Genomic DNA, 20,485 nt, shown 5'->3' with positions numbered 1-20,485 from the left:
TTTATTCATTAATTGCAGCTGTAAAGTCACTTTCACAAACCCAAGCCACCTCTGTCAAAATGTTCAGTTTAATTCGAACATTGGACATTAACATTATCTGAGCTCTTTTCCAACAGTGTGCGTCTGCATTCATCTAAGACCTCTCTTACATGATGATGCTTCTGCTGTAGATACCTGCAACCAAAAGGAAAGTTTAAATGCTTTCATTGTGTATAGGAGAGAATTTCAGTTTTATTTATTATAGCCCCAAATCACAACAGAAGTTGTCTCAGGACACTTAACGTATAGAGCTGGTGCAGACCAAGCTCTTTACAGAGAAGAATCCTCATTCACACTTTCACCCAATCAAAGTTGTGCAGTTTAGATTATTAGGTTATGTCTTAATTGTAGAGCTGCTTCCACTCTGACTGGCTTCCTCTGTGGGCGGAGGGTCTTGGTGAGCAGTGAAGGGCAAAATGGACGAGAGTTGCTGCTTTGGAGCTGAAACCGGCAGAGCTGCGTTTCCGTGGACGGTCGCAGGATGTGAGGACACCTGTATTTAGGCACAAGGTATTTCAACAACACCACATTCAGGCATGTTTATAAAAAGACAGCATGCACTCGCCTCCTATGCAAGAACACAACAACCTCAGGCTTTTACTGTTTTACAAAGGAAAATTCTCTGGTCCTAAAGTGTGTGGGAGCTTACGGCCTTCTGCTCGTATTGCCAACTCCACACAGTACAGTATTAATCACATCCTAAAGATAAAGCATTGTTATTGAATGGATTAAGTTTAGGTCAGGGGATGGTTGCCCCCAAATATTTTTTTTATTGTTTAATAATTTAATAGTTTATTTGAACTTTTCCTGGTACGCCTTAAGGCCTTGATTAACATCCTACCACAGCTGGATATTTATAGTGGCTGGTGCTGGTCGGGTCAGGCTTTGCCAGAGTCTGTATGTCTCCATCTCGTCCGTTGACCAAACGCACACACAGCTCCATGCTGCCCACCTTAAGTTTACAGAAACACACAGTCAGGTGTGGAATTTACTGCCCTGCCTCACCCTCTACCAAAAAGGTGCATCAGCCTGAAACTCCCACTTAAATTTCTCCATAAATGGAACATCTGAGAGATTACTGTTTATGTAGAAAGGACTGTGTACAGGTGTTTGCTAAAACTAACTCTTTTATACCTGGGGAACTGAGTTCAGCTGGACAAGGCTTAGGGTGGGTCTAATTGGCAGACTGCGCACTGGCACCCTCAAGTGGCCACTAAGGAGCTGTTGACATAGAGAAAATGTTAAAATGCTGTGGCACACACTATAAACCAGGGGTTAGACTCATGGATAAAGTATTCCTATAAGCAAAACTGTCACATAGAGATTTTAGACTTGCATGATAATCTCTGCCAGATCAAATGCTAAATTCTGCCAGATGGTGTGATCAGTTTATCCTGAACTCTCCATGGAATGAAATTGAAATTAATACAATTTCGCTAAAATTACTGCTTAGACCCGCACCCTTGATCCACCACTGGTTCTGATTAATAAACATCAACATATGTTAACTGAGCTGAGGCCTGAGGCGGTGTCATCTCCCTTTACTGATAACTCTGCAGTCAACAGATATGAACACCCATACTGCTGGAGCACTACAACGGCCTCACAAATTAGTATATAATACATTTTTTATAATAGCGTGTAATATATAAGCTTTTATACCTGATTGTATTGGTCAAAGAGTTCCATTCGTGTCCAGCCACAGGACACAAGTTTGAAGACCTCATGGCCGTGAACATCCAGATCTGTTGCTGCCTGCACCTCCACCACTAGGCAGAGGGAGGGTGACGGCTGGACCCTACAGAGCCAAAAGGGTTTTATATATATATATATATATATATATATATGTATGTATATATGTATGTATATATATATATGTATGTATATATATGTATATATATATGTATGTATATATATGTGTGTATATATACATGTATATATATGTATATATATACATGTATATATATACGTATATATATATGTATATATATACATATATATGTGTATATATGTATATATATATATATACATATATATATGTGTATATATGTATATATATATATATACATATATATATATGTATACACAGTATATGTATATTTTAAAAAAATTTTTTTTGGCCTGATCAACAAGTCCTTGATCATACGTCGTGTCTGCACTTTATTTCGGCTCATTTTTTAAGGGGTTGGGCTCAGGTCACATACTAGTCTGCTTCTTCACAGGAGGCAGGCATGACTGTTTAGGTAGTGTTTCCTCATTTTTGGTTACTTATATGGGATTTTTGCAGATTTTATAACCTTCAAATGCATTTCCTTTTCATCTAAAATGGAATGGGTCATTTTTTTGGACCATTGCCCTTTACTGTTACTTACCACAAAGCCTAGTTTGAATTCTTGTCCACAGAAATTTTAAGCCCCTCCACTGCTGTATACAATAATAAACGGAAGTCTTTCTCCTACCTGGGTACAGGCTGTTTGACTGACAGGAGAGCATAGTTTCTAGGGGTGAGGCTGTGGGCGTAAGGCAGGGACACTCCGGGCAGGCACCGCACAGGGGGAAGCAGAGTCGGCAGTCCCACCTCCTGACCTTCTGAGTAGAGAGCAGCCACCAGGCGCAGCGCCCCCTGAGAAGCATCGACTCCCAGCACCAGGTCGTAGAAAATCACAAAACCAGCTCTGAAACACCACAGGATAGTTTCATTTCAACAAAGGTAAGTGGGTTTAAACATTGACACATCAGATTAGGGTGATTTGCAGACAGTTTGTTGTTACTCAAATGTGCCTACGGGCTGTTTGAGAGGATTTAATTATGCAAATAAGTGCATGATTTGAGCTCAGTGTGTAGCTGAGGTGAAATTTGAGTCAGACATGTAAATGGCCTGATGTACTGTGGATGGTGTGGAGGAATAAACTAACACAGGATCATAGGGGGCTGGACCCAGAGAGTCCAACAAGTCCAACACACATCTTCCCAGCGGAGAGGAGAAGGATCTGGCCTGGAGCTGAAGGACACATAGAAGCATCTCAATCAACGTCACAGACAAACACGGCATTTATACTGTTCTATTACTTAGAGGTAAAAAAAACTGTGAAAATGCAGAGTTCTAAAGAGTTGTTGCCAGGTTCTGCTGGAGAGTCATGTAAATGTGTTGGACTACAACTGTAAGTGAAGTACCAGTGAAAGAGGTGCATGAATGTGAGTCTTGGCTTGGAGTGGGAGTAGATGAGGAGGAGGAGAAGGTGGAGGAGGCTGTCTCCTGGGCCTGGGAGCTTCTTTGCTTCTCTCCATCTCTGGCAGTAAACTGGAAATCTGCAGGAGGTTCTCCCTCTGAATCAGCTCAAGCTCAGCGTTCACTGCTCCTGGAGAACACAAACAAGATATCCACTGTGAAGACAAGCACCCCACACCTGTGTGCAGTGTGTGTGATGTATGTTTAAGATGTTTAAGGTTGAGAAAATGTAATGTTTTGTTTTAATGACTAATGTTTATGTTGACAACACAATGCAACTGCATGGAATTTGGACTGCAGAGGTAAATTCGAGCTAATTCCATACAGCTAACAACAGTTAGCTTTTAAGGAAAAAGATGTTTGTGTTTTATTTGTCAGAACTCTCCAACCTTCATAGTTCTGGTGTCGCCCCCTGGCCAGCTGGAGGCTGAGGATCTCCTCCTCCAGTCTCTGGTTCTCCTGCTCCACAGCCAGCAGCTCCCTGCTCAGATCCCGCTGAGGAGGCACCTCTGGACACAAGAACAACAGTGATGTGCCTCAGAGCCAAAAGGTAATTTAGCCTCTGTTTCATACAGCAGTACGTTTTGCTGCTATGATGGATCATGTGAAAAGAACTGGACTAGAAGTAGACTTTGTTGAGGAAATCAGTTTTTAGAGTGGAAAAATCAAGCTGAGTAAACTTAACAAATGCTCCACTGAGCACAGCTGTGTTGACAGAGTTCTACAGTGACAGGCAGGACAAATTTTCTGTTCATTGTCACTCTGAGTTGTACTCTTGCCGGCTGCCGCTGGTTGGTTCTCCTCCAGGCTTCGGGCTTCTGCCTGCAGGTCAACCATTCGTGCCACAATAGCTGGATCTGACCCACCTGACTGCATGTATGCCCGCCGCAGGGCCCTGCAACAAAGAGACCCGATATACCCTCACATAAACAGGCAGCTCAGCACAGCAAATTCATATTCACATGTAAGCAACCTGATTTTCTTAATGGCAACCAGACAAAGAGGAGAGAAATCTGCATCTCCATCTTGTTTTTCCCCTCCAAAAGAGTGTTTTTGAAATTAATGACTCTTGAAGCATGTACTTTATCTGAGTAGAGAGAGGGCCATCTGCACAAGAAATGAGCTCGTAGCTGTCATGATGCATCTTTTTATTCTTCCGTGGATCGGGCTGATCAGCAGGTACAGAGACCTCTCGCGCACTGAAAAGGGAAAAGAGAACGCAGTAGATCATCTAAATTAGATCATATTGTGGCATCTATGGAAAGTTTCCCAGCCATGCAATAGGAAATTTAATCTATTCTACCACAATTGTAGCACCAAGGAACTACCCAGGCATGATAAAATACATAATTGATGCTCTGAATCATCCAGCAGCTAGAAAAAGAAGTATTCCCCTAAATTCATCTTGGAGGCAGAGCACCACAGAAGGAGTCATTTCTTTTTAAATGCATGTGTGCTGACATAATTTACCCTAACAAATACACATTAAATAAACTCTTTGTATCTGTGCCTGCTCTGGCAGCACATCGTGGCTACAGACTGAAAAGTCACAGGTTTGATCCCAGTTCAACAGCCTGTGCTGATCTGTCAGCAGTCATGTCTCCTGTTGTGCCTGTGGGCAACACACAGAAACACTGCTCACCGTCTGCTATCATTCTAGTAGTCATGTACAATTTAGGGAATAAGGTGCCGTCATCATATATTTTTCTTTTTATTAACAAATCTGTCAAAGGTCCAAGAATAAACTGTTACAGTTCTTAATACTTTTTAACTTCCTTACCCTGTCTGTGGCTCTCAGCTCCAAGCCCATTAGTTCGTATCATTAATCTTTAAAAACAGTGGCCATGTTTTTTGTGTGGAGGTCAATGGGACAAAGGAATAAGATAAACCAGGCCTTTGCTTCAGAGATAATACTTGTCGGTTTTCATGGGATTTGTTGACAACAAGAACAATGCTGAATATCGCGATGCTCATTACATTTTACACTATTTTGTACTTCTACCTCACAACATTTCAAAACGGATTATTCACTGGATTCATCTGACAGCAGCAGTTACTGGTTACATGACAGATGAGCACTTTTTTTTCTGAATCAATGAACAGCCTGCGAATTATGATGCATCGTTAAAGGTCAAGCTACCCAACAGTAGGAGGCCATTAAGTAGTTAAAATCTGCTCAGCCTTGAGCTGCAACTTCATAATGCTGCTTACACGCCCCTGCATCAGTGATAATAATAATGCTATATAGATATAATTTACAAATATAAAAACATAACACGCTGAAAGTCGCCATTCTGCATAATGAGTACTTTTTTAAATTTTAGTTTAATTTATATTTACTAGTAATACTTCTGCACTGGAGTAATTTCACATTGTAGTATTGGTACTTTTACTTGTTCAGGATATGAACTCTTGATGAGGACATCTGAAAGCCTGGCATATAAAACACTCACATCAGTACACATACACATACTTGTAATATGCATATTTACTGTAATACATGGAGATGTTCAGCAAGTTGTTGCAACGTCTCCTCGTTTCTCTCCTCCTGCTCTCTGAGCTCCATCAGCAGACTCTCCAGGTGAGTCTTGTTGCTCTGCTCAGACAGGACACTTACCTGTTGGGCTAGCTCTGACACACACACACACACACACACACACACACACACACACAGTCTCAGAGCAACCTCTGCCATCAACTTTTAGTGTAAATTTAAAAGGAATCTCGAAGGGGATTTTTATACAAATGCTGAAGAGGACATTTGGATCACAAGGTCTCGAGTAGTTTATTGCATTTGCTCCTCACCCTCTCTCTGCTGCTCCAGCTGCTGGTTGTGAGCATGTATCAGGGCCAGCTGGCGCTCGTGGAGCGTCGCCATTTCCCTCATCTCCTTCAGTCTCTCACTGTGACCCAGCTGACGTCCGCTCACCTGGGTTTATAAATGAATAGATGCATGCAAGAACATTGGTTCTTAAACATGTAACACCCTGGAGCAAAATAATTCATTTCTTTAATTACCCTGGGACCCAGCATCATAAAAATGGACTCTTGTCTTGTACCCGTCTTCACCTGTGACCTGTTATTATACCACTGGCTGATGACTTAATGCATTAAAGCACACTTATTGCCCCTTGACATACTTTAAAGTGCTCACAAAGTGGCACAGGCTGTGAGGCTCACAGGAATAAAAGGGAAAAGGAAAAGACTTTTATGAGAAGAAAGATGGAGCACACCTCAGTATCTGTGGTCCTTTTTGACCAGCTTGGCAGATTTTCTTCAATGGACATCCTCAACTTGTGAAACTAAAAGCCAGAGAAGAGAAACGGTTTTATGTTACATGTTAACATTTACATTTACATTTTACAAGAATTAGTTTAAAGTACTTGCATGTGTATATTTGTATGTTTGTATAATATAGCAACCTACTTGTGCCTTGACTGACAATTACCATGAAATGCCTGCAGTGCTTGATAAAATGAAGAATCACTGAGATGGATCACTGAGAATGAACAGCTGATGAATGCTTCCTGTTATGTCATTGTGTTTTAGATGCTTCACATTGCTGTAGTGCAGGATAGATGAAGCCCGGCTTCACTTTCACCTCATGTGTGAGATCCTGCAGAGCAGCACTCCCCGTCTGACTGGCTGCTGGTATGTCCTCTACTCTTGCTGACTTTGGTTTCACATCAGCACTCCTCCACCTGGTCATGTTCCTGCACTGACCTCTCGACTGCACACACAAAGACACATGCAGCGCTTTTCCATTGCATCTGTTTCTGTGATACAGCTGCCTCATAAATCAGCTCTCATCTCAGATCCACCCATAAACAAGGTTCACTTCTGGCATTGCTGTCTTGGCCAGTGAAATACTTTCTACAATACTTTGTACAACAATAGTTTATACAAGATGTATAGCTGCATAGATATTTTTACACATATATGTGTAAAAATCTCATTAAAAAGTCATTTATTTGCATTTCCCCTCAGTTTTTTACCCTAAATTTTCGCTGTATTTCATCCACATTACAAGTGGATGAAATACAACAACAATTCTCAACTTTATTGGAAGCTCATGACTTCTTATAATAAAGACATTAGCAATATATAATTAAGTTTCTTGTGTGTTTTTTGCAAGAATCATTACATATTCAATGATGCCTTAATTTCCCCAAGTGTCACAGTTTGAAGTAGTTTAACGTCACTTTGATCACATAATTTGCCTCCTGGTTTCCTGCAAAAAAGGCTGGTCATCTAATCCGCGTGCCCAGACCTTGTACTAGATCAGTTTGACTTACTTACCTCTACGAAGTCAGGTGTTCTTGTGCGTTTAGGGTCAGCACATCCAGGTTTGTCTCCTGCGAGGGACTCGGAGCTGCGTCTTTGCGCCCGAAGGTGTCTTGCATCGCTCCCAGTGCAGAGCAGTGCTTTGTGTTTCTCAAGCAGCCCAGAGGAGTGAAACATCATGTTACAGTCTCCACAGATCAATCCTGCCTCCATCTGTTGTTTATCAAGAGCAAAAAAAAGTTTGCAAGAAGCTGAAATGATAGTAGGAATTTTCCAAACAAAAACCACAAAAGTCACATCTTAATATTGTATATTAAAAAGAAGGATTGCTCCATTTAAAGGTTGCAAAACATGTTTGGTTTGTTCTTTAACTACTGTACGGATTACTGCTCGCTGGTCTGTTTGTTGGTAACCATGCCAGTGAGTTTGTTGTAAGGGTGTGGTGACTTCTTCTAAATGTAGCACCCAGTTGCCCTGCCAGTTTCATAAGTAACATCATTTTATATTGTATTTGAACGAGTCAAAAGTGCTTTAACATGTTTCTGCACCAAAGCGATGCCACAGCTTTGAGAGTGAAACTGGGGGTGAAGAGCTTTGAGCTTCTGTCTGTCTGAAGCAAGCAAGCAAAAAAAAAAAAAAAGCTCTTAGGCACTGCACTTTCTACCCCAGCCACATTAAAATAACACTGGCCATATGTTTTATTCTATCCATCTGAATATTCATAACACGCCTTTTTTTAAATTCTCAGACTGCCTGATGTGCTCTCACCCTCGAGTGAGCACCCGGAGAGGCTGACTGCAGCTGTGCAGTGGAAATCTGTCTCCAAAGCCTCAGCAGTACAAGCCCAGACCTCAGTGATTATATTCACTGTGACGACGTGGTGCAAGATGCAGACAATCTGACTTTAATGTCAAAAACAACAAAATCTGCAAGATAATACTAGCTTTCTCATGACATGCCATTGTGCGCCATACTCTGCTGATTTAAGAGCCTTTTAAGCACCTTTAATTTGAATTGTGTGCCCACCCTGCATCAGAATTTCTTACGACTTGACTTGCTTGACTCGCAGGGACTCGACTTGACCTGCTTTATTCTCACCACAGTAACTTGGTTTTCACTTTCACTTGTGACTTACTCCCACCTCTGTCATGTATGATACTGCTGACTGTGTAATGGAAAGTCTGGCTGTGCGTTTTTAGTGCAGGACTCTACAAGGACAGTCCCTAGTAGGTCAGTTCCTTTGAGAGGATTTCCTCACATCTGACTTTTTAAATGTGTTCACATCTAGAGGGCAAACTCCCTCAAGCCATTCACTTCACAAAAGTATGACACGATCAGCTCATCATGGCTGCAACATGTAAACGTGAGATGCTGATTTCAGCAGCAAACAACCTGATGTATGAAACTAAGATGTGTGTCTGTTTCTACTGGGGCAAATTCAACTCAGTTTTGGTCAGCAAATATCAATTATCTCTTTTGGGTTCAACACGATAAACACACAAAAACAGTGAACCATTAATTTGCACCTTCAGTACTTTCTTGAACCTTCTCACTCATCTCCCTTACTCGAGTCAATGAAAATGTCGCCCCCTGCTGTCAGCTGCGTGTACAGTCAGCTTGTCACACTGAGGGTCGTGGCAACTTTCTGCACTGCGGATTTTTATCTCCATTTTCTGATACAGTGTAGTTCCTTGCATGCAACAGGACTAAAACGATAGAGATGTATTTGATATGTTAAACTTTGACTCCTCCACTGAGTCAGGACAGAGCAGGTCTGACCGGTGACGGTGCAGGAGGCACAGGTGAGCACGACAGCAACAGGAGGGAAAGGTTTGAAAGGGAAGAAGTACATTCAGGCGTGTTTGTTTGAAACATGACTGTTTCATACATACTGAGCTGATGTATGGGCAAGAGGAGAGGTGGATTTTGTTGTTTTTTAGTTTCCATGGACATTGTGCAAGCTGAAAACACTCATTCCTTTGTAACTGTTGTAACTGCTGTGAATCCAAGCTGGGTGGAGGGACTTTATGCGCCACAATGAAAGATCAAATGAAGAGTTTTTATTCTTTTGTCTACAATAGCACTAATACGTTCTCTTTTCTCTCAGTTACCCCTATTATTCCAAGGCAGACTGAGGTGATGTAATTTCTCTGTGCTGCCTATAGAAAGATGTTCTGAAGCAACAACAGGCTCCACAATACTGAGACAGACTGCTGCTGCTGCTGCTGCTGCGAGCTGAAATATTCAACATCCATCCACACCTCTGACAGAGAGACAGAGAGGGAGAGTGTGGAGGACTTGAACTCCCACCTCTTTCCTCCTGCTCTGCAACACACACATACACACACACGCCAGTCTGTTGCTAAGCAACTGTAAAATAAAGCAGAAGGCTCTGAAGTCAGGGAGAGAGAGACTGAGAGGAGAGAAAGAGAGTTCACAAGTACCGCAATCCACTCCTGTTTGTTTGCCTCCGTGCCTGGTCCCACCACAGCTCTCTCTGTACCATCTGTGGACCTGCGAGCACTTGTGACTTCTGCTTCTCCGTCAGCCGACCAATCAGCGTTGGCTGATGGGGGCGGGCCTAGCGGTTCCCTAGGTTACCTGTGTGATTGACGTTCAGCCTCCTGCAGCGGAGCGCCCGGCAGTGTACCGCCGATGCTCCTGCCCCCCTCCGCCACCCCCCCGGAGACTGTGGAGAAATCTGGAAGAGAGGAGAGACGGAGAGAAAACACAAGAGCAAGAGGAATGCTGATTACCTGAAGTTGTTCGCTCTGGTCCTCCTGCTCTCTGCTGGAGAGATGACAGCTGGAGCGCTGGAAGAAGCCGGCTGAAGGGAGAGGACAGGAAGGATTCCGCAGGCTGGGGGGAGTTGTTGGTAAGAGAAGCCCCACACCACTTTCCTCTCTCTGTCTTGGCTTTACCAGTCACCTGCCCTTGCCAGCACTGTGGTGAATTATGGGCTAGCAGGTAAACAGCGGGTGTCTTTGGGCTGTATGTTATGTGTGTGTGTGTGTGTGTGTGTGAGATGGTGAGGCAGATTCTCTGCATGCTGCGTGGCTGTTTGGTGTTACTGTATGAAACCTACATTACAGTGGATGCCTGTCTCACAGCATCAGTTATGCAAGGCTCTAGCTGAGCCAAGAGCTGCTGCTCTATAGGAGCCAGAGTGATTAAAATGACACTGTACATATGAGCTGTATCAGTCAGCTCTGGGCTACTGTTACAGCTGAGGCCACAATTTCCAGGCTTGTCTACTGTATCTGCATAGGAGGAGGAGTATTAATTACATAACGCTCCATCTCTACTCCTGTGTCAGAGCTGTGCAGCATCATGCTGTCCCACTAGTCCAGAAAAGCTTCACTGCTACAATCATTTGAAGGAGAGTTGCTGCCTGTTTTCTACAGCAACCTACGAAGACCGTTTCTAGTGCGACAGTGAACTCCACTTTTGTGTGGAGGAATCCATCCATTGAATGTACGTATGTGTGATCTGAGCTGGAAGATTTACTGAGCTTCCCAGGTGTGGGCAGATGGTGTGAGTTAACAAGTGGGCACGCGTAAAAACTCTTGATCCCCCTTGTCTTGTTGCATTTTGGGAAGATCATAAAAGGAGACAGGTCGTGCATCGGGTTCAGCTCGCTGTAGGTGCGTGGCATTCGCTCCAGCCCACTGTGCCACCAACATCCCTTAAAACATCCATTAGCAACCCGGGGTCAGGTGACAGCCGGCTCCTCTGTGCCCTCAGGGCTCAGCTGTGCACAATCGGGGACTTGGTTTTCTGCTCGGCTGCTCTCCTGCAGAGAGTCTTCTGCCCCATCACCTGAGGACGCCTCAAACACTTTCAGGCTGTTTTAGATCAGGTGCGAAAACTTTTGTCTGCAGGAAGCCTTTCCCCCCCTTGTTTTAGAGTGTTTTTGTCCTCCTGTTGGGTTTTAGAGAGCAGATACTACAGAGAGCAGAACTGACAATTTTCTCAAAACCCAATATCTAAAAATTTGATTCAGTGACAAAACTTTTGACAGCTGAGATTCCCTGTAGGGAACAAATTGTATTATTTAGCCCCACAGTGAAGTCTCCCTGCTGTCAGACTGACAGCTACAGATGCAAACTTACAGATGTATAATGGAGGTTTTGTACAAAATAAAACCATTTCTGTCTCTGAAATAGATTTTTGAAGGTACAGGCAGCATTATTCTTGCACCGTATTCATATTGTAGATATACAAGATACACTTGACACCTACATGCAGAGCTGAAATGATTCGTTGATTATTCCAACAGAAATTCTTTGGCAACTATTTGACAACCAAGTAATTATTTCAAACATTCATAAATGCAAAATGTTGACTGGTTGTAGCTTTTAAGATTGGAAGAATTTCTGCTTATTTGCTGCATATTTGATAGTGAGCTGAATATCTTTGGCTTTTGGACTGTTGGTTGGATAAAACAAGCAATCTGAAAATTACAATTTTTCTGTTTTCTGACATTTTATGGACAAAAAGATCAAGTGATTTGACTGGATCACACTATTTTAAGCAGCCCATCACCATTTTAAGTAATGTTAAAAGAAACTAATCTCTATAAACACAGCAGACCACAACGAAAACTACATTTATAAAACGTTTTTGCAGAGGATGCTTTGTGATTCCAGTGATCGCACACTCCCCCTCCTGAATGGAGACATTTTTGTTCCAACCATCTTGATGTTAACTGACTCACTCTGCTCATAAAACTCTGCTCCATCTTGTCAACTGGAAGAGAACTGACTAACATGGCAGCCGAACAGCTTTTTGAATTTGTCATTGGTAACCTAAAGAAATTCTGTAACCAGTCGGAGCCAAATATTTTCATGAAGCTGTAATCTGTTATTTCTGTGACTACAGGTCTGATATCAGTCTGCAGTACACAATGATATAAGTGCAGATATAAATCTACAGAATGAATCCATCATCTTAGCGGTCAGCTCAGATGGAGACTGCAGGCTTCCTGTTTGCTGTCACTGAGAGTTAATCACATATTCCATAGCATTACGGTAGCTACAGTTGGAGGTGTTCGGGTCTCTGGAGCTACTGCCTGTCTGCCTGCCTGCGTAGGAGGAAACATCTCATCTTCACAGCTCCGTCTACTGCAGATATAAAGCTCTGGGATTCGTTTCTGCTTCATTAGACTGTATGCAGAGCAGTGGCAGAGCAGATGACAGAGACTGAAAAGGGGGATGAGAGGGAGCAGCAGCCAGGTTTGAACCCACAACATCACAAGTACATGGTACTCACCTGAACCCACAGGTTCACTGGGATGCCCCACAGCTGAGGGATTCTGCTAGTCAAGTGTACAGTTACATCAGTAGTCCTGTGATTAAAGCCCGGAGTCCTGGTAAGCCTCAAGTCTCTCCTGACTGGGGCTGACTGGTGAAGGTTTTGTTCAAATCAAACATGTTTCAGCACAGCCTGGAAGATCACAGGATGAGTGTATCAGTGACAGTTTGTCAGCTGCAATGTGTCAACAGGAGGTGCAACCTGTAATTAATGCCAAGTCCCATTGTAAAGTTACACTGAAATGACTTGTTATAAAACTAGGATTAAAAATCTTAAAATTAAAGCAACCTTGCATGAATAATGCACTTATTCCAGTACTATTTGATGTGTCTGAAATTATGTTTGTCCTATAATCATATGGCAAAATTAAATAGAAACATGCCGTTTCAGTCACAATACACACATGAATACTCCCACATCCACATCTGCAGGAAGAGGGCCTCTTCTGACATAATGCATTCCTAATACCCCGGTTTAGCCTAACGAGTCAGCACCACTACCGTGCTTCCTTGTTAGACGAGAAGATAGATACGATTTTCATGTCTGTATGCTAAATATAAAGCTACAGTGTTGAGAGGGAATCAAAACTGTAAATTTGTGCGCTGGACAGGTAAACAATGATCTGAAACTCACTATAAAGCTCAGTGAAACTGAGGGGAGCTGCAGATTCAGCTGTTTTTAGCTATAAAGCTCTAAAAAACCTACTGTGCACTACCTGCTCAGCACCAAAAAGACACAACAGAGAGACACAGTTAGAGAGTAGCTGGCAAATATAGCGGAGCATTTAAAAACATTTCCCTCAGGAGTTGGTAGAGACCAAAAACAGAGCTAAAAGAGAGTGACTATTGGACTTACATTCATTAGGTGGCCAGAGACAAGGCTCTAAATGAATGATCAAGTTGCTCCGTAACGGCAGGATGTGTAGATTATTTATAAACTTTAAAAAAAATCAGCTGGTTGCTCACAAGTGTCGTTTAGGTGATTTAGGCAGTGAGGTTGCAGATTGCAACCAGCTGAATACTCCTCACCTCACCTTCCCCTAAGGTGGCTGCTAAAAATGTGAAAGGCGCTCTCTAGAGCCAGTGTTTGGTTTATCTGTTCTGGGCTTCTGTAGAAACATGTCGGGGCAACACGGCGGACTCCGTGGAAGAGGACCTGCTCCCTCTGTAGATATCAAGAGCTCATTCCAAGCTAATGAATACACAATGATATTATTTTCAGGTGATAAGAAATTTAAGATATGACCGAAAACACAATTGTGAATATTATATTCAATTTGTCCCAATAGATTCCCCTAACTCCTACACACTGGACCTTTAAAAGGTGATCCTTTGTCCATCTTGTGTCCACAGCTTGTGGAAAATGCTGATCTCTCCCAGTATGTATCAACTTTGGGAGTGATAAACCCACATTATGGCCACCAAACAATTATATTTAAACAGCAGCCAGTACATCTGAATACAAAATGCATGTGAATGAGGAGGGTATGTGATCATGTGGCTTCAGACTGATGGAAATGCAGAACTGACTGACTCATATGATGGTTGTTGCTGCTGTTGGATGATGCTGACACAGTATTTGCTCAGGAGAGGTGAATCGTGGAGAGCTGCTTGTGCATAATTTCATACACCTACACATGTATAAAATTATGCCCAAGACATCTAGAATATTTATATGTGGTGGCATGATGCTGCCAGTGAAAACACTACAGACAATACTGTATGTCTTGAGAGGAAATCAAAGGAGAAAATCTAGTTTAAGAAGTTCAACAGATGTTTGGCTTCAGTATGGTAGCTGTTGCATGCTGTGGTATAGAGACATGGATTGTCTCCCCGCAGATAGATTCCTCTCTGGAGGAGGTGGATGGTTTTCATTCTGTGTCCAGCTGGTGTTACTGTCTGAATATATTTATATCCAGATGATTATCCTGTCTGGTTTCAAGGTTACAGTCTTTCTGAAGGCGATTTGGCCACGATGACACCCCTGTGGCCCCAACTCTATCACACTCATGCACCAATGTGGGTTTCATTTTTAACATCCTACCTATGTAGTTGCTAAGAAATACCATCCAGGACTCAGCTCGGAGGCTGCAAAATGTATTGGTTGCCTGGCAACATTTTCTTATTGAACATACTTGTGGAGCTTCAGCAGGTTGATTGCTGATGGGATGTACTGGTGGCACGCTGACCTGTGTCAGTAGAGTCTGAAGCAGTTTGTAGTATTTGAACTACTTAGCTGAGCAGAGTTTGATTTGATCTGTCTGTCTGAGGAAGAAATGTGTTGATTGTACTTCTCTGGTGGTTTAAGTTTTGAATCAGTTAGATTTGTGATCATTGATTTGCGGTCCTACAGATCTACAAATAAAAATCATCAGTCACATCTTGCAACATGTCCCAAATGCCCGGTCATTGCAGATGTAAATGATGCTGTCTTTCCCTTTTTTCTTGAAAAGCTGACAGTTTGGAGATTGATGATTCCTGATAAGAACCTCTGGCAAGGTTTCACTCTGACTGATGACTAGCCCACACACGCACAGGTTTTTTCAAAACGTAGCTTTTTCTTTAGGTTTTGGCCTTTTGTCTGCACATCAACACAGTGTGGGTAACTGAAAACTGAGCTTTTGGAAAACTCCTTCCAGGGACAAACTCTGTTTGGAGTGTTGATGTGTAGACAGGGAGTGCAGTCATAGCTCCTTTGTTTCCATGATGCGATTTTGTGCAATAATAATTGTAGCCAAAATGGTGCTGATGCTAACCTTGACTTTATACATATTTAAATAAATATACACTTACTGTTTTTTTCTTTTACTATATTGAACAGAGGCGACAGAATGCGCTACAGAAGTTACTTCTAAATAATCCAACACTCCCACACACACACTCCATCTCCAATGTTGCCAGTTTTGGACAAGACCCGGTCACACCTCTAATTGCAATAATAGCCAACTGGTTATATATATAAATATTAGGCTTCTGATTGCTGTTGACAGCGCTTCAGTTGTGGTATTGTCGTACAGACAGAGATTTCTTAAATTACAGTACTGTTGATTTTTTTTTTCTTGAGAGCCAAGGAGGAAAAACTCTGTTTTAAAAGATACCTCTGTCAGTGTGGACTAGGCATGAGAGGTGAGGTCAAGGACTAGCTCTTCCAGAGGGAGAGAGACATGATTCTGGTGCTGAGGGCTACTTGATTAAAGTCTCTCTACACTCACGCTACACAGGCGTTTTCACTTTTGGCTGATTGGAGCTCTTCTCAGTGCTGCGTAGCCCTGTACAGATCAAACTAGCCACAGTTTGTGCCTCTTATGTTCAAAAACCAAGACGAGACCAAGAGAGAGTTTAACAACACAAAAAATGCAAGTAAGACATAATCTATTATGATATATATGCAAAGATGAAATGATGGAAAATAGCATTTACATAGATCAATGGAGCTGATAAATCTCTATTTTGGTGATGCAGCGCACAATAAGCCTTTTGACGTTTCAACATGTCACAGTAGGAAAATGCAGGTATGACTAATGATTCCGTTCGGCTGCTTTGGTTTCGGACTCGCTGTCACATCGTCATAGCTCAGTGGGCAACTTCAATAGAACTGAGCCATCGTTAATGTTTTTAGTAAAACCTGTGCTATTCAACATGTCTGCTGTTAAAAAGTCTGTTTGGGGAAGGAGATGTTCTTCTAGCTGCCATCTTTGTTGGAATTAGTAAATGGAATTTATCCAGATGGACAGAAGAATCAAAGGATTCTCAAAATACCCCCAAATTGTGGTAAGCCTCGTTACTGACTCCACACCTACTGCCTTCCTTGCAATGTGTACTGTAATAAGTCCAGTACAAACAATAATCCTATGCTGGATAATACCTCTGTGTGAGTTTGTGATAACTGGGCTAAATACACAACCTTGTGGTAACACGTGCCATTTGAGTACAATACATATTAAATTAAGAGAGGTTTTAAAACTACATTTTGACACAGGGCCCAATTATAAGACAGAACTAAGATTATATAGTAATGTGCCACAGTATATGTAGTATATGTTGCACTTAAAGACAGGGTAGGGGATGTATTTTAAGAAGCATTTTTCCTTGCATTTGTTGAAATTGTCTTTACATCTTGACAAAAAAATCAATACATCAAGTGCTCTGAAAGAAAAAAAATCCAGTATGTGTGGCTGTTGCAGGCCTGAATGATGACGAATAAATTTGTTGTTTACGTTCATTAGCTGTTTTCTTACATGTGAGTGAGACCTGAGGTTGTTGGTAGTTGTGCTGCGCTGTGCTCCTCTCCACAGTGTGCTCCAGCAGTCAGGCTGTGTGTGTGTGTGTGTGTGTGTGTGTCGGGGGGAGTGGCTTTGGAGGGAGGCCTGAAGTGAGGGGGTGGGTTTTTTTGTTAGACAATTTTCAAAATCTTACTCTTGCCGGTTTCTACAACGTTACCAAGCCCAGCTTTAATGATGCATAGTCCCTCCGGGTCTTGAGCCCCGTGGCAGTTTCCCACAATGCCCAGTCGGTCATATGGCCTTGATTTGGGGAAAGAGATGCCACTCTAGTTATCATCTTTGTTAAGATTTGAAGATCGAGTTGTGACTTGAGAAGCATTTTTTGGGGATTCTGGAAATCCTTTCAAAACAGCAGTACATGTTGATAAATGACCTTCTCGACCGCAGAGAGAAAAACAGATGCTCTATGATCTGAATGCAGTGCTGAAACATTACAGTCAGAAACTGAGGCTGGGGCACTGACTCTGCTCGGCCGGGACAATGTGCACATTTCTGATTGTTGTACGTTTATGTAGACTGGTTACATCAGCGCATAGCCAGCACAGGTATATCCTGAGGAGAGGTCTCATCAGCCAGGATAACAGAAAACATCCGTAAACCAATCAAGTTAAAGTAGGTCCAGTTACAACTGGGGCACCCTGACCTACATATACAGGCAGACAGGCAGACAGGCAGACAGGTGAAAAAACAGACGTTCAAGACAGACAGGGAGAACATCTTTTAGAAAGACGAGGTTTAAAGAAATGGAGATTAAACATTTCCTAAGTAGTTTGGTTAGTGTGTGTGTGTGTGTGTGTGTGTGTGTGTGTGTGTGTGCCTGCCTGCCTGCCTGCCTGCCTGTCCGTATGGTTACTGTATGGTTGCATCATTCTCTGTAGGATTTTGAAACAGTAAGAAATGAGCAGAGAGGGAGAGACAAAGACTGGGAGGGACACATGTGAGAAACAGAGCTTGCAAGGTTATCCACTGATTTTTGTGACATATTAATGGCGACATTTAAAGGTATTTAACTCATCTGTCACAAACGAAGAAAACAGCATGATGAAATGATGACAAAAATACAGCAAAGAGACTTAGAGAGGGTGACTCACTGAAATGACGGGCTTTGAACTGTTTCCATTCCCCAACAACACGAGGCCATGTTAATCTGCGATCAACTAACAACAGCCCATAATCAATGTCTCTGATTGTCCTGCAGCTTCAGATAGCCGGTGTGTTGTTGTCCAGAATAGGGAATGCATGCATTCCTAGGACTGAGGAAACATGTGTTTTTGATGTTGGATTGTGTCTGGCTCTGACATTTCAGGGACAAAGGACGATTTTTTTTCAACACCGCCTCAGATTCAAACGCAACACATCTCACATATGTGAAACAGTTTTGGCCTACAGTCATCCCTGGCTCTTTTGTTCTTTCTTTTCACTTCTCCAAGTGTCTTTTGAGCTCATTTACGCTTGGTTGTCCTCCACTAAAGGACCACTTTGGGATCAGTTGCTCCCATTATCTTCAGTGGTGGAGGAAGTATTCAAATCATAGACTGAAGCATCAATGTGGAAGCAGCATTTTGCTGTTGTAGCTTACACAACAAGATAAATCTGAGGGGGGCGTGGGATGATTAATGTGATACGAATGAGCAAAGCGTTTGCAGGTGCAGGGAGGCTGTTATTTCTTTTTTCTGCCACATGAAGGTAAGAACATGGTGCTTGGTGCTCCTGGGTACAGACCCAGGGACCCCTGGGCCAGAGCCTCTGTATGAAGTGACTGTTAACATTTCTTATTAGTCAATTAAACAACCACAAAAAGACATAAAAATGTCTGCAAGTAATTGAAAATAATCATAAAGAGGCACACAATGACTACAAAGAGATACAGAATGACTAAAAAGAGGCACAAACCACAAAGTGGCATAGAACAACCACAAAGAGGCACAAAATAGAGGGTACCAAGGGAAGGGATTTTCCCTCCTGTCATCCATCCCACTCCTGCACAAATACTGCTGTCAAGTGCTTACTCATGGGGGGAATTGTTGGGAAGAGTATATTGACCTGCTCCATATGGAAAGTGTCCAGAGATGACGTCTGTTGTGATTTGGCGCTGCATAAATTGAGTTGAATTGAAATGGCATTATTATTATAATCATTATATTATTATCATATTACTGGCATTATTTCAAAATGTTAAAAATGAAACGTTCTGAATATTGTTTATTGGTATTGCAACTGCATATTTATTTGGAAAAACTGAACTAGCCTATTGCTATTATGATTCCCGACCCACCCACTCCCATTTTCTCACTCTCCAGTCTCAGTCATATCAAGAGCAGTGAAAAAGACTCCCATCCTGCAGAAATCTCACAGGAATCCCCCAAAAATGTCAACCTCCAGCTCAAAATGACCCCAAAGAAACAGGAAACGACCACAAAGAGACGCAAAAGTTTGTGGAACCTCTGATTCAAAAGTTTCTAAAGCCGTCCCTGCTCTCCATGCCAGTTTTGGCTTTGGTAGATGGCCAACAAAGTACTCACTTTATTTCATGAGGCTGTATCATATTGTAATTAATTTGCTGCATTGCGCTCCAGGGCGTACATAACACAACAGGCAATGGAACAAAGGACTGTTACGTTTACAGCCTTGCAGCTTTTTTCTTTCATCAACTGTCACCACAACAAATGTCAAAACAAATGTCCTGCCAAACACAAGTTTTTTGTGCTTAATTTGATATACAGAGAAAAAAAAACATCAAAAACAGTTTCCATCTGACTTACTGAAATGATGTGAGTGTGTGTGTGTGCGTGCATGTGTGCATGCATGTGCGTGCATGCAACTCTGCTTTTGTGATCAAATCTGAGGAAATCTGTGTGAAACAGACTGCTCTCCACATAACCATCCCTGATTAAGAGTTAAGAAATAAACTCACTTTGTGCAGGTTAAATATACATTTCTTTATTGTAGTTGGTATCAACTTAATATACATGTTTAACAATGAATTTACAATTACACTTATTCTTACTCTATATTCCAGTATTTATTGTGTGGATGTGTATAGAATTTAAGTTCCGAAAAACCTATTTGTATGCAAAACAAATGTCCTTTATTTGAGACTACTTTTTAGTTTTGCAGGTATTTGGTTATAAACCACAGTCCTCGTTTTGACCTGATGATGGTTCTAGATGAATAGTCAGAGGATGACCAAAGTGATTATAGGTCAGCCTGAGGGGAACATGAATGTCTAACATGTGAGCCACATGGAGGCGCTAGAGCAAAAGTCAAAGGCTCACCAACATCCCCATGATTCATCCTCTAAGGATAACGAATATTTGTACCAAATTTCATGGCAATCC

At 42.1% G+C, this 20,485-nt stretch overlaps 1 protein-coding gene across 1 annotated transcript in view; it reads right to left on the bottom strand.

The window, feature by feature from the left end:
• Window positions 1-373: 373 nt before the first annotated feature.
• Window positions 374-20,485, bottom strand: part of ccdc17 (coiled-coil domain containing 17) — a 29,557-nt gene continuing 9,445 nt past the window's right edge. Inside the window, exons 2-16 of the mRNA XM_041935290.1 lie at window positions 10,154-10,253; window positions 9,754-9,877; window positions 7,568-7,765; window positions 6,074-6,197; window positions 5,761-5,899; window positions 4,351-4,467; window positions 4,030-4,163; window positions 3,658-3,777; window positions 3,214-3,398; window positions 2,955-3,040; window positions 2,499-2,714; window positions 1,702-1,837; window positions 1,174-1,260; window positions 881-991; window positions 374-532 (exon numbers count right to left, since the gene is read on the bottom strand). Coding sequence (XP_041791224.1) covers window positions 374-532; window positions 881-991; window positions 1,174-1,260; window positions 1,702-1,837; window positions 2,499-2,714; window positions 2,955-3,040; window positions 3,214-3,398; window positions 3,658-3,777; window positions 4,030-4,163; window positions 4,351-4,467; window positions 5,761-5,899; window positions 6,074-6,197; window positions 7,568-7,765; window positions 9,754-9,877; window positions 10,154-10,253 — 2,036 coding nt within the window. The remainder of the gene's footprint in view (window positions 533-880; window positions 992-1,173; window positions 1,261-1,701; window positions 1,838-2,498; window positions 2,715-2,954; window positions 3,041-3,213; window positions 3,399-3,657; window positions 3,778-4,029; window positions 4,164-4,350; window positions 4,468-5,760; window positions 5,900-6,073; window positions 6,198-7,567; window positions 7,766-9,753; window positions 9,878-10,153; window positions 10,254-20,485) is intronic.

Source organism: Chelmon rostratus, chromosome 4 (genome assembly GCF_017976325.1).
Source record: "Chelmon rostratus isolate fCheRos1 chromosome 4, fCheRos1.pri, whole genome shotgun sequence".
Lineage (NCBI taxonomy): Eukaryota > Metazoa > Chordata > Actinopteri > Chaetodontiformes > Chaetodontidae > Chelmon > Chelmon rostratus.
This window is presented reverse-complemented; position numbering and strand designations above follow the sequence as displayed.